Source organism: Urocampus carinirostris, chromosome 14, assembly GCF_059441175.1.
Source record: "Urocampus carinirostris isolate Australia breed hairy pipefish chromosome 14, RoL_Ucar_1.0, whole genome shotgun sequence".
Lineage (NCBI taxonomy): Eukaryota > Metazoa > Chordata > Actinopteri > Syngnathiformes > Syngnathidae > Urocampus > Urocampus carinirostris.
The window spans coordinates 28,563,817-28,578,379 of NC_142362.1; the positions used below are offsets into that span (position 1 = coordinate 28,563,817).

Below are 14,563 nucleotides of genomic sequence, written 5' to 3' on the forward strand. Positions count from 1 at the left end.
AACTGTACAATTCTTTCATGCAATAAATTCGGGAAGTGATTTTTTTTTGTCTTAGGTCACTTCTTGTAATTTGGATGGGATGGTGGGTCCTCATGTTAGACCAGTTGAGATAGAGTTTTTAGGTAGCACATCTAAGCAACACCGGGTTTACATTTAAGTTCAGTATTGATTTTCAAAGCTGCCCCCTGTTTTTATCGCCACTATAGTTTGTAACATTTGCATATTTTTTATTCTTTTAAACATTCAAACGAAATGCTTTTTTTGTCTCCTCTTTTAGTTGGCGTACAAGCCGTGGCTGTGTTCTCAGTACTTCCAGACCACCCAGTTGCACTGCACTAAGAGAATCCCCTGTAGTCAATACTGCCTGGAGGTGCAGCAGAGATGCCCCTTTGTCCTGCCCGACAATGATGATCTCATTCACGGAGGCAGCCCCAGTTTTATATGTACAGGTATGATTTTTTCTTTCTTTCTTTTTTTTCTTTCTTTCTTTCTTTCTTTCTTTCTTTCTTTCTATCTTTTTTTCTCTCTCTCTATCTTTCTTTCTTTCTCTCTCTCTATCTTTCTTTCTTTCCGTTCCTTCTTTCTTTCTTTCCGTTCCTTCTTTCTTTCCTTTCCTTCTTCCTTTCTTTCCTTCTTTCCTTCTTTCTCTCTCTATAACTTTCTCTCTCTCTCTCTCTCCCTCTCTCTCTCTCTTTTTCATTCTTTCTTTCTTTCACACCATACACCAGGGGTTTCTATCGTGGTGTCCGCGGGCACTAGGTAGCCGCGTTGCCTGCGGACAGGCTCTGAAGTGATAATTCATTATGATTTAAGTCATTTTGATTTCTAATTTTCTTAATCATGAAAAATATAAAATAAGAAATATAAGAAATCGTTATATTTAATCAGTTTTATAGTTTCATCTGGAGGGACGATTGCATGACCAACTTGGGTGCCGAGGTGCCTAACTTGTTTGGGTGTTTGGGCATTTGGGTTTGCCATGGTCCACAAGTGTTTGTGTGGGTTTTTTCTATTTTTCCCCCTTTTTTATTTTATTTGTTATTGTAGGTGTTTGTCTTGCTGTCGGTCACCCCTCTTGAGGGATATAACCATTAACCAAGGTAGATAGATCGATAGATGGATAGATAGTTTGTCACAAGCCAGAAACTGAGACAGAACCCAGTAGCGTTCGTTTACTCAGTTGTATTGATCAAGAGGGAGGGCAGTGCTTGCTTCCACGATTCGAAGATCGACGGACAAGGGTAGCAGGTGGCTGGAAACACGGAAGTGGCGCTTCCGTGTCGAGCGAGGATGATTGTAGATTTGCAAGAATACTAGTCGTTTGCGGGACGGGAGAGCAAGGGTGGTATCGAGTTCGGAAAAGAGGTCGGCAACAGGTATCCGGCAGGAAACGGGGCAAAACAGGTCGGATGTGGGATGGCAGATCAAGGCAGAAACGGGTCCAAGACAGGTCCAGAAACAGGTCGGCAACGGGTATTCAGGCAGGAGAAAACAGGGCAGAAGATTGTCGGACCAAATGAGCTTGCCTAGCTGGGAGCAAAGTTTCACAACGATCTGACGGTGTTCTCTTGAAAGCCGGGGGTTTAAAAAGAGTCTCCTAGCCAATCGGCTCTCAGGGCTGTTGGCGCCAATTGGGCAGTCACAGGTGCCTTGAATCGGCAATCATGACATTGTTTTGAAATTGAACCTCATTTAGCAATTTTTGGATATCCCGTTTCAATGATTACAATCTCATGGTATTTGGAATATTATAAATACAATTGGTATGTAATTTATTACTCTGCAGTTTGAGTAAGGCCTGCAATGATCTTGCTGCATGGCAGAGGGCAATAATGAGACCAGAGATTGGTGCACACCCCAAACAGTGGAATTAGTGGGTTTGGTTAGCAAACCAAACCAGCCAGTATGTTTTTTACCCATTGCAAATAGATGTCTTTCATGAGTTATGGTAGAACAATGAAGTTTTTTTTTGTTTTTTTTTGGTGGTACAGTTCATATGTTCGTATTCATATATTTTCTTGCTCTACCAATGTAATGATAAATAAGATGCACCTGCATTTATTTGTAAATCTAAATCTGCCTCACCTGAAATGATTTTCACCAAACGTCGTTGCTAAAAGCATTCTCATAAGCGTGAAAATGTCAGAAAAATTGCAGTTTTTACATAACATTAGAGAATCTTATTCACACATTTGGTGTTGAATGTATCACGGTGATGAGCAACTGCAGATGCAGATTGAAGCATGCAGTTCTCTTGTCTCGTGACGGAGGGCGATAGTGGGACGAAGGATTCTGATTTGGCGCACACCTCAGCTCCAAACATTAGAAATGTGGATTGTATTAACATTTAACAGTGTAGGGATTTTTATAGCTTCAACTTTGAAAATATTTAGGATTGAATTATTCTGTACTGCAATCAGTGTTGCTTGTGCTCTACCATAAATTGTTTCTTTTTCTCTGAAGAATGCTTCAATTTTTAATTTCCTACACTGGTAAAAATTACATTGTTATTACTTGTGTTCTTTTGAGTTCTGAAATGAATTCAAATCCCTAGAAAATGGAATCAATGAACCAGGCCGATGGAAATAATCACATAATTTATTAATACAGAGAATTAAAGAAAGGAAAAAAGGAAGGGGGGCGCGAGGAGCGCTGAAGATGGGAGTTTTTTAACTGCTGAAATTTACTAGCACAAAAAGAATGATTCCTGCTATAATGCTCGTCGATTTGGGGAGAGTCCCTTGTACAGAAAGGAGCTTATACGCAAGAACCAGCAAACATGGTGTTAAATTTGAAATTGTCCTCTTTGTTGTTGCGTAGAGATTTGGTCTGATGCTCCGCGTGTTCTTAATGTATGGGTATGGGGGGCGACTTACGATGAAGCAAGCAGAAGAAAAATAGGATGATCTATTGACCGGCTCCCCTTTATATATGGACAAGGCACGCTTGAGGGATTCCTCTTTGGGCGGAGATTGAAGTTGCTCAACTTGTCAGATAGCCAAAGAAGTGGGAAATTTGCGTAATGTTCTGTACTTAAGAAAGCCCCACCAATCGACATAATTACATATGGTAAGACATTATTTCATTAATACATAGCCTGGATGTTTTAATTACGTTCAAACTTCACGTTATCGGATTTCATAATAGTACATAATGAATTGGTACGTTCAGGAACTGTACAAAAGGGGGAAGCAGTAGTTCCATCCCTCCACAAACTTCGGAGTTACTTGGAAGTCAATTTTGTGATGGGCTTATTTGCTCTACAACAGCAAGTCAAGCCATTCAGTATTCAGTGGTTAGCGCGTGTGCGGCGAAGTTCTGAGGTCATGGGTTTCCTCCGGGCACTCCGGTTTCCTCCCACATTCCAAAAACATGCATTTCACGTAAATTGGCCGGTCAAAATTTACCCTAGGTGTGAATGAGCGAGTGAATTGTCCGTCTCTGTGTGCCCTGTGACTGACTGGCAACCAGTTTAAGGTGTCCCCTGCCCACTGGTCGAGGATTGCTGGGATGGGCTCCACCAACCCCGTGACCCTACTGAGGATAAATGTTGCACATAATGGGTGGATGGAAGTTAGAACAATAAAATGTTTTTTTCTGTGCTACATTTTGCAGATGACTTTCTTGCTTTTCCAATGAAATGATGCATATAAGATATAGGTTCATTTATTTGTAAACTGTAGCCCACCTTAAATGAACTTCATTGTTGGAAAAATACTCTCAAACGTGCGAAATTGTCACAAAACTGCAGTAAAACTGACATAAAACTACTATGACGACTTCAAGAAATTGAACTAAAGTAAAACTAGTCACCCATTTGACATTAATGGAGTGGCAAGAGGAAGGAATTGGAATGCCTTATGATGATTCATTAATTGTATTGCCGCAGGGCAGCTCGGTAGTGCAGTGGTTATCACGTCTGCTTCACAGTCGAAGAGTTCCTGATTTGAATCTTGGCTGAGACTCCGAGTGGTGTCGGGATAAAGTCTGGTGACTGGTGAGGAGGAACATTACGAGCAGGGAATGGTAAGGGGGTAGAAGTTGGGCGACACATGAAAAATGGAAAAACAGAATATTCAGTCATGAGGGGGGTGTTAATTATTAAAGGCGCGACGTTGCTGCGAGCAGGAATGTGGAATATTGTCAGGTTGGCTGGCTCACAGGGCTGAAGTTCTCGGTTTGATCCTCTCGGTTTGAGCTTCAGACAATTGCAAACAATGTGCTGGGATCATTATTCCACTTCATCAATACATGATTGATGAAAAATGTGGAAGGATGAACGCTTACATGTGTGAGGCTTTCACTTGCAGATGGCTAAAGTGGATTTTGTTCCATGAGCATTCTGGGTAGACTAGAAAGGAGACTATTAGATATATGGACACTGCCATCTAGTGGCTTCTAAGGGCATCATAGGTTTTTCAGCATGCACGTATTGCATATTTTAAGACGGAATAAGGCTAAATTAGTTTGTTTGACCACTTATGAACATTCAATTCATGCATTATTAATAACTAATGCTTTTTTTCTTGTTTTCATATTATATTTAATAGCTATCGAAATCAAATGTCTGCGATTGGCTGGCAACCAGTTCAGGGTGCCCCCTGCCCACTGCCCGATGATTGCTGGGATGGGCTCCAGCACCCCTGCGACCCTGCTGAGGATAAGCGGTGCAGCTAATGAGATGAGATGAGATGAGAAATCAAATGTATTTGTAAAGCACTTTTTAGGTCACAGTTTACCACTCAAAGTGCCGTATTTAAACATTCAGTCTAGAACAAAACTATAAGATCCCCTCCTTTATTTCCACCTAACAACCGGAAACACTTACATACAGAGAAATAGAATATTAAAATATGAGGGACCTGAGGGAGGCTTATACACACTGATGGCAGAAGATGGCCTCAAGATTTTCAGCCATTGAACCAAACCCCCAAGTGTGAACAGGGAAACACTGAAATATGACGATTAAAAGAAAAAACGCAGTTTTCTAATGGGTGGCATTCCGATGGATATGTGAGATTTTGAATAAAATCAAGATTCACCTATATTAAAACAGTTGAAAAGTCATTATCAAACTGGTATGAATAAACTTTGATTGTTTTGGGAAAATGTAAATACAGTTGTCCATTGTTTATCACGGTGGTTGGATTCCAAAATGAACACGTGATGGGCAAAATCCATGAAAGAAAAATTATGCTTACAAGTCTTTACACCAGGGGTGTTAAGCGTACTTTACTTTCTTTTGGGGGCTGGACTTTTCGATTGAGAGAGCAAGAAATATAGAAAGAAATAAGGGAAACAGAGAGAGAAAGAGAGAGGAGAAAGAGGAAGAGAAAAAGGATGAAAGAGAAAAACGAACAAAGAGAGACAGAGAAAGAGATAGATAGAAAGTAATGGAACGAGAGAGAAAGAGAAACAGAGAAAAAGAGAAAATATAGAAAAAGAGCGAAAAGGAGAGAAAGGAGAGAAGAACAAAAAAGAGACAGAAAGAAACTTGCAGCTTGTTTTTCTCTTGCACTTCTCTCAACGTTGTCTAGGGGGCCAGATTCAATCTTTTGGCGGGCCAAATCATGTTAGATACCCCTGCTTTACAGTGAATACTAGGACTTCCTACTTCCTAAAGATTTTAACAATGCAATATTTTTATAAATTTCAATAAACTGTTTTCTGTTGCTTCTCCAACTCAAAATCGTATTGGCTAGACCAACAGCTTTGTCGTCACTTATTTTATGCCACTGGGTTTGCAGAGCTTATTGTGAAAGCCTCCAGTAAGATTTCCGGACTGGCAACTAATAATGGCTGAAATATGATGGGTTAAATGCTTGAACATGAAAGCAAACATCTGGTAGCAGTCCTACGAAGAGGAAAGCAATGCAAGGACGCTGACAGAAACTTTGGGAGTCGAGGCTAGCTTATGAAACCTTTTCCAGTGTGCCGCAGAAAGTTAGCAGTAAATGATTTCTTATGTCAGATACAACCAATATTTTACTAATTGTATTAATGATATTTATAATAGTCTATAATTTGAAAACTTTGCAACTGTGAAAAAGAAAGTCCCTAACAATGAAATTACTCATTGTATAAGCGAGTCAAGAAATCCAATAATTTCTTCTGGTACACTAGTTGAAAAATACTCTATTATTGCTATTTGAAATGGTATTCAACATTATTTTAGTTTTTGTCGTTAATGGGGGCAGAACCCTTCACAAAACGTGAAAAACGACTAAGTAGGGACAACCACTTCATAAAAGCCCCCAAAGGTCAAAATTATATCGAGATGACTTCCTTACCGACTGAGAGTATACGACTGTAACGAAAGAACAACTACACATACACTATACAAAAGTGCAATGAAATTTGAGGGCTTTTCCTTTTAGCGTAAAGAAGCAACTCAGAGAGCGGCTGGCTAACTCCACGCTATGATCAGGTTTCCTCGGATTGAACCAGTGATGATTAGAGTAGAACCACTCCAAATGTAGCAGTTTCCCACAAGTTGTAGCTCCAGGTCATCCCTTCCTCGGCAATGGATCTGGCGTTGGTGGGATGCAGGCCCTGCAGGTGTGGCTTGTTACACAGCCATAACGGTATGCCACCACTTTTGCTTTTGCTTTCGATACTCAATTCCTTCCCGGATCTGATAACAATCCGCAAAGCAACCACTGGTGATCAGCATTTCTTTGTGCTGTTTCCACTTTTCTCAGACTCTGGTTAAATTGATTTTTTTTCCAATGTAGCAATTTGCCGAAATACAGTAGCTATAGCCTTGCTTCGCAGATTGTTTAGGGTGGACACATTGACTTGAACGCCCGCCGAACTCAGCTGTTTAACTGACAGAATACACCAACATATCACAGGCGCGCATACAGATAGTCACTTACCACCTAACACACACACATACGACCTGCCCCTGTGAGAGCATTTGCTGTATGCTCTCCGCTGCAGAACACAATATGCGATACGTTGATATCATTGACAAAAAAAAATTTATAAAACAATTTCATTTAAATCCGCTAAATATTGAAGACCAGTAAATCTGGCGGACCATTTCTCATCTGATTTATATTCTGTACCTTGCTTGAACTTCTTCGAGCAGCGAGGTTTGCCCACTTAGCGTCGCCACTGCGCCAAATGATTTTCTTTCGGCGTCACAACCTCCTGATTGTCCCGACCTTCCCGTGTCCTCAAGGACGTCTTTAACCCTCGCCAGGCCATTGACCTCCCGCAGAGGTTGCCGTCTTGTCAGGGCCCTTTCCTCATCCCCATTGGACCCTGAATATGGTGCCGAGGGGGGAGGCCTTGACTCATCACTCACTGCTCGATTTCTGGACCCAGTAGGGGTGAGTGATACTAGGAATTTTGGTATCGATCCCATCAATTTTGTTTGGTAATGGCATTATCATTGAACAATTGAACCCGTCTCTCCTTGAGTTAGCTCATAATTTCTATAGACACTGCACAACAATTGTTGCCACCAAAAATGTTTCTGCCTTCTGTTAAATAACTACATTGCAAATTAAAAAAAAAAAGGAAAATACAAATATGGTGCAACAATATGTACAGGGCAACTAAAATACAGCGCTTGGTGAAAGTATTGGATGGATCTGCCCACCCCTAGGGCCTGGCCGTTCTTGCCATCTCCCGCTGAGGTGGGCTTTGTGAGAACAGCAGTGAGGAGTTTGTGCATTCACATCAGCATATGTCTCCTCTGTCCTTGCTTGTCTGTGCACAAAGTGTCCTCCTGTGCCTCCTCTCATCTTCAGTTGCGCCCTGATGACAACCTGCAAAGATTTTTTTTTTTTTTTACTAAAGGTCACTGTTAAAGGTGGTGTGTGTAACTTCAAAATTATTCTACTAGCTGACTGCAACTTCTGGCTAAAATTACTGTTCCTTTTGTTGCACGTATGTAAAATTATTAGATGCGGTTGAATACATTTCCCTTTTCATGTTTTTGGGGGTTTGGGTTGGAATCTGGATTATTTTTGAAAAAGTAGTTTTCTTACTTTCACCATTTTCACTTTGGATAAAAGAAAACCACAAGCACGCAGGATCCATGACCAATTGAACCCTTACCCCCTTGAGTTACTCTATAATGTCTATAAACACTGAACTAAAATTCTACCCGCCAAAAATGATTCATATTTCTATCACTACATTGCTAACTTTAAAAGTGTATGAAAAAACAAAATACTTTCACAAGCCAAGAAACAAGCCAAGAAAGGCTAAACAAAAAAAACAACCAATTTTAAGTCAACAACATAGTATCCCCAAACACCCCCAAACAACATGCACGTTTACCAATCACAAGAGAAAAAAAAAGGTCTCAAATGGAAGCTTCCAAGAGCTGGCTCAAAGAGCAGGTTTGTTCATGAATGAGACATCTATTAAGGCCATCACTGAAAGCCTGGTTCTGAAATGCACAGCCCGCCACTGGGAACAATGTTATCTTTACAGTTTTGGTTGCAGCTCGTTGCTCTCTGCAGTCTGATTTAAAGCATTCCCATTTCTTTGGCAGGCAATCTTTCGAGCTTGCAAGGGAACACATAGTCGAGACACTCCATATCAGTTTTGTCCGTTGGCTTTAAACCATTCGGAAATCCTGCTGTGCAAGACGTTTCTCTATTCGAGGCATGGTGTATTGCAAAAATAATCCTACACACAGAAAGACCAAAACCCAGCACACTTCTACCGTAAATTCTATGCTCACGTTTCCCCATTGATAGAGTTGGTTTGTTGTTCCTGTAAAAGCCACGCCCCCCTCCTGACACGCTTCCAAACATTCGCTACTGGAGGCACAAAACCAAATATGCTCATATGAACTGACCCCCGATTTTAGAATTTTATTTTATAGAAGTAGATTGTGTTGGTAAATAGGTTTGAGAGAGTATATCCATGACAACAAATTCAGTTGCCTCTTATTCTGTGCTTGAACATCGCCACCGTCACTATACTTGGGTGTCCTTTGAAGGTATACAGTGCCGTAAAGTATTTGCCCCCTTCCCTATTTCTGTGTTGTTTCATATTTATGACTCACTAAGGTTTCAGATCATCAAACCAAATTTAATATCACACAGAGACAACTCAAGGAAATTAAGATAAAGTTTTGAAATGTTAATTCAATTTATTATCTGGCTCTATGTGAAAAAGTAATTTTCCCCTGAACCTGATAGAGAGTTGGGCCACCTTGTTCAGCGATAACAAAAATTAAACGTTTGGGATCATATTTAATGAGTATTTTACAGCGCTGTGAAGGAATTTTGGCCCACTCTTCTTTGCAAAAAATGTTTCAAATATGCCATAATGGAGGGTGCCTGTTTATGGTCACTCCATAGCATCTCAATTGGATTTAAATCTGGACTAAGACTTGGCCACTCCAGAATCTTATTTTTGGTTTTTGAGCCATCCAGAGGTGGTGGTGTCATTTGGATTGCTGTCCTGCTCCATGATCCAAGAGTACTTATGGACACAAGGTAATTCACATCACATGAGTTCACATGTGTTCTAAGCCAGCAGGGAAGGCCTTGTAGGCCCCTACGGCCAACCGCTTCTTTAATGTTATATTTAATTAAAGAAAAACAGTGCTTTGCTTCAAAAAATAAGAACATTTCTAAGTGACCCCAAACTTTTGAAATGTAGTGTACATCAAATGTTCATCTGGAAAGAAAGTGTTGAATGTTTAAACAAGTGCATTCTGCTTGCTGTACCTCAGTGCAGCGATTTAATGTTTAATGTGTTCCTCAATGGCTTCCGCCCCTCTCAGGGTTGCTGGAGGATCATCCGTCAGGCGCGAATCCCGAGGCGGAGTGCTGCGACGTGCGGTGGGACTTGAAAACGGACAACATCTCCCGAGGGACGTTGAAAAGGACTCACCCGCCGTGCCAGCACCGGACCTCCCTCAGCTCCTCGGCAGCGTGCAGACTGTGCAACAGCCGCCTCAAACTCTGCCTGCTGGTTCTCGTCCTCCTACACACTGTGGCCAGCCTCACTGCATCCCATAATGCGACGGGCTTGGGCCTCCCCGCCATCGCGCCTCTGGAGGAAAACCAGGCCAAAGAGGAGTGACGGGGCCGCTGGGAGGATGGGAGATTGCCGAGGAAGTGGGATGAACAAAACAGAAAAGGGGGAAGACAGGCAAGGGGGGATTCCCTCACCATGGCAACCATTATGGAAAAATACAGCCACAGGTTTTTTTCTGGTTTTGTTTTATTTTGTCTGTTTTTTACTGGAGCTGTATGCTTTCTCGCCAAATTGGGGATGGGGAGAGCAGAGGTAAGATCAGGCCTGAAAAATCCAGCCCAACCCAAGCCCGTGGGTATTAAAGCCCGACCCAACACGAGCCTGACCATTTTCTGTATTATCCGGACTATAATGAGAACCTATTGTGCGTTACCACACAAGATTTTGCGGTAATATCATATTCAAGCAATTTTGATGAAAAAATTGATGGAATTGATAAACATCGTTGACCTAAATTGCAAAACCAGAGTAGTGGCGGTGAGAGTGCTGACACACTAGAGCACCACTGGTTCAAATAACATACGACAAGGCATTAGACCATATCTCATTATCGCACTATTTATCCTCACTGTGCCAGGAACACTTATTTGCATAGTGCATGCTGATAGTTTCTGGTTAAAAGCAGAACGTTTTTCAACTTAATGCTATTCAAGTACCTTTAGGTACGCATACATATTGAACCAAGAAGTTATTGACGCACAGGTGAAGAAGTGGAAAGAATGTTTAACCCATCAGAATGCACTGTGCAAATCAGTGTTATGGAACCATAAAAATAGTGTGTTGGCGCTCTCACTGCCACTATGCAGGTTCGATTCCCATTGGATACAACGGTTTGCGATTTGGGTTAGCGGCAATGCATTAGAATGCACCCGTACACATGAAAGCTATCAATTTTATGGGCCTTATTTCTAAAAACAATTTGATAAAAGACTATTTTTGGGGATGTGCGCCTTATATCCAGTGGGCCTTATGGTTCAGGAAATTACAGTAACCTAATGTACAAGACCGAGTCCGATGCGAACCCAAAATTTCATATTTTATTTGTGAGGACTTGGGAGGAGGACAGCTGATTTCTGCTAACGATTTAAAAGTCCATCTTTTCTAACGAAATATAAGCTAAACAAGACACTGTTAAACATTTACATCATTTATATTTCTGTGTCTGCAAAGGTTATATTAACCGAAAATTTTCCATCGTTGATGGATTTTTTTAAAGAGCTGACGGGAGCATTTAAAGGCTGTCTTTTGACGAGTAGAAAATTAGGTCATAAACCACAGCAGGAGTACACTCTAAGAATATAGTGTGGCACTTTAAGAGTGAGCGATGAAAAGAGACAAAGAAGAACAATGACGGTGGATGGTAAAAAATAGACAGCGAGAAAGGAGCCCGACCAGATTCGAACATAATGATTGACATTTTAGGCCTGACCCTGCCCGAAATTTGGGTCGGGCTCGGGCTTGGGTGTAAGATCTTACCTCTGGGGTAGGGCGGGTGGTTTTGAGCGCTTTGATAAAAGAAACACACAAACCCAATCAAGACACACAAATCAAAGTGGGGGGGGGGGGGGTGTCATCCAGTCTACTAGGGGGACAACGCCACAGCCTTCAAAGTGGGAAAGTTCAGCTTCCTGCTGGCTGAGTTTCTCTCACCGAAGCTTTTTTTTTTTACACTGTGTTCCTCATTCATCTTTTTTCTGTTGCACTGCCTGAGTAGTACGAAGCCCCACATTCCCATTCTCCATGTTACGTCTCATATTTTGTTTGTTTAGCTGACGGTGGATGGTAAGGTGACTTAAACATACAAAAAGGGCGACGTGTGCTAGGATTTGTTTTATGCAAACGAGCTTAGGACCTTTTTTTAACCTGTTTATATGAAGTCTGTATTGTCTCCTTTTTGCTCACATTAGTTTGCAAAAAAACACAGGGTATTGAGTATGATACACACAGCTCGAGCTTTGGTGATCTGATCACAAGTGGCGCTGCTCTAAATGAAAATCCTCAGTGGACCTTGTCACACGGGGATCCTGCCAAATTGCTTCTATCTGTCTTTGAATTGTTCAAAGCTCCCAGCCGGGTACACGTTCGTTTGGATTTCTCATCAAAATATTTTGTTTTTCACATCAAAATCCTGCAAAATCCTGTCCTGGCATTTATCAGTTTCACAGTTTCCAATCCAAATCAACTTTTTAATCGGAATATTTAATATACAGTGCTTTGCAAAAGTATTGGCTCCTAAGATTTCTTTGGCAATATAACCACATTTCAGGTTTCAAACTTAAAGCTTTAAGAATCAACAACATATGAGACATAATTGTGAAGTGGAACCAAATTATATCAACATTTTAAATCATATTTACAATGAAAAAAATTAAAATTATTGGCCCCCTGTTCTCTCAGCTCAGCCAACAGACTCCAGAAGTTCCCTGATGACTTTTGAATAATCCAACGTCGACCTAAATGACTAAGAATGGAAAAACAGAGTGCATCAAGTCTCTGTTTAAATACAACTGCTCTCTAATGGGTCAAAGGTCAGAGAAAGCAGACACTATAGAACAGACAAAATAATGAAGACCAAAGAACACACCAGGTAGGTCCAGGGTGAAGTTGTGAAAATGTTCAAAGCACAAATGGGATACAAGAAGTTTTTGCAACATTTACACATCTCCTGGAGCACTGTGCAAGTAATATAATAAAAATGTAGAGACACAGAACTACTGCGAACCTTGGCCTTCAAATGTGTTTTGGGGAACAATACTTTTGCAAGGCACTGTAAATTGTTATCATCAAAATAATGCACATTTTTACATACCAGTTATACACAAAAACCAACAAAGTGTGATATTTGTCAAGACCATTGTAATCAAATCAAAGCATGTTAGCTTTTTTCAAAGTTTTAAGTCATTACGTTCATAATGTTACACAAAAATCGGTAATGTAGGGATTAAAGCAACAAACACAAGATGAAGAGCTAAGCCCCCCCAAAAAAGCAGGTCCTTAAAAATGGTTGGAATTCCCATCTCTACAAATAAATTCTGGTTCAAGATATCACCTCAGTGTTTTTTATTTTTGTATTTTTAAAGGAACCGGAATAGTTACTTTCCCTGGTAACTAGTTGCTTTTAATATAGAGTAATGGAGTTGAAGTGATAATTATAACTAATTACGTTTTTAAAGTAACGTGCCCAACACGGAATATGAGGTCAATCCAGACAAAATGCCAATAAACATGGCAAGAATTTGAAGCATTTAGTAGCCCTTAACTCAAAATTCAAGCACTACTCAAACCTTTAAAACACAACATTAAAATTCAAGGATTTTCAAGGATTTTCAAGTAACTGTATGCATCCTGTAGACAGGTTTCAATCAGAAACTTGACTATGACTGGGCCATTTACATTCACATGCCTTTTATTGTTAGGTTGTGCAGAGCAAGACCTGTAATAAGAGGGTTTGCACACTGTTGATGTGTTTGTGTACAAGGTGTCATGTGATCAAACCACCAAAGAAGAGTCTTCATAGGAGGGTCTCAAGGTTTAAACACAGTTTGCTGGACCTCCCTAACTTTGTTTTGTGAGATACTTGTTTCCTTGAGGGACAAATCTTTATAAATGGAAACGCAACTGTATGGTTTTAAAGTGTGTTTCAGTGGTGGACAGGTTTAGCATACTTATTTTTAATCGGAGTCTAAAACAGTCATGTCAGAGTCGGTTATGTTCTCAGCTGGGCGGGATATTTATCAGCGCCAAATATTTATCTTTGTTTTTTCAGCACTGTTCTTTATTCAACCTACATTTTTAGCATGCCCTTAAACTTATAAACGGGGTTGATAAGGGATCTTTTCCAAGTACAACCCATTCCCAAACAATGAAAAACATGATTTTCATGTTTGGCATTGAATATGTTGACAAATTGTACAAGATGTAAAAGTTGAGTAAATGCAGCCTTATTTCTGAACCAACTCACCACAAACATCAACAAACTCAAGTAAATGCTAGAAATAGATATATGCTGAATTGGCATAATGCTTTGAAATAGAAACAAAGAAATACCAAATAAGAGTAACATCAGATCAAACTACTAGGCGTGGCATACTTAACTGAGGAAATACTGCACAATATTGTCTTTAACATGACGTCAGCTCTTTTACACCTTTACAGCCCTCTACCGGCGGCAAGGAGCATTTGGTTTGTATTTATTAAACAAATCATAACTTTTGATAGAAATGAGCTGAATATTTTTGGGAAAATATTCAGAAATTTACAGCAATCCGTATTAAATCATCTACAGGGCCGGATCCAGCTTTCCGGGTTTTTGTTTGACATGTCTGGTCTAAAATCATTGGGATGTTTAAAGGACATTTTATATTATTTGGGGCCTTTAAAAAAACCTTATCTATAAATATATATTTGTATATATATTGACTTTAATAATTATAAAATCTTCTAAACGTGTTTTTTTTTTATACTTGTAGTTCAAGAACATTGGGCTTACCAAGAAGAAGCAGACATGATTGTCCACTGTCCACAGTGGATCTCAAATAGTTTAACTTCT

The 14,563-nt window shown here is 40.2% G+C and overlaps 1 protein-coding gene across 1 annotated transcript in view; it reads left to right on the forward strand.

Annotated features, from left to right (window-relative positions):
• The window catches only part of nalf1b (NALCN channel auxiliary factor 1b), a 148,324-nt gene extending 136,802 nt beyond the window's left edge, over positions 1-11,522 (forward strand). Inside the window, exons 2-3 of the mRNA XM_088352777.1 lie at positions 278-449; positions 9,758-11,522. Of these exons, the coding sequence (XP_088208903.1) occupies positions 278-449; positions 9,758-10,059 (474 nt within the window). The 3' untranslated portion in view covers positions 10,060-11,522. The remainder of the gene's footprint in view (positions 1-277; positions 450-9,757) is intronic.
• The last annotated feature ends 3,041 nt before the right edge of the window (positions 11,523-14,563 follow it).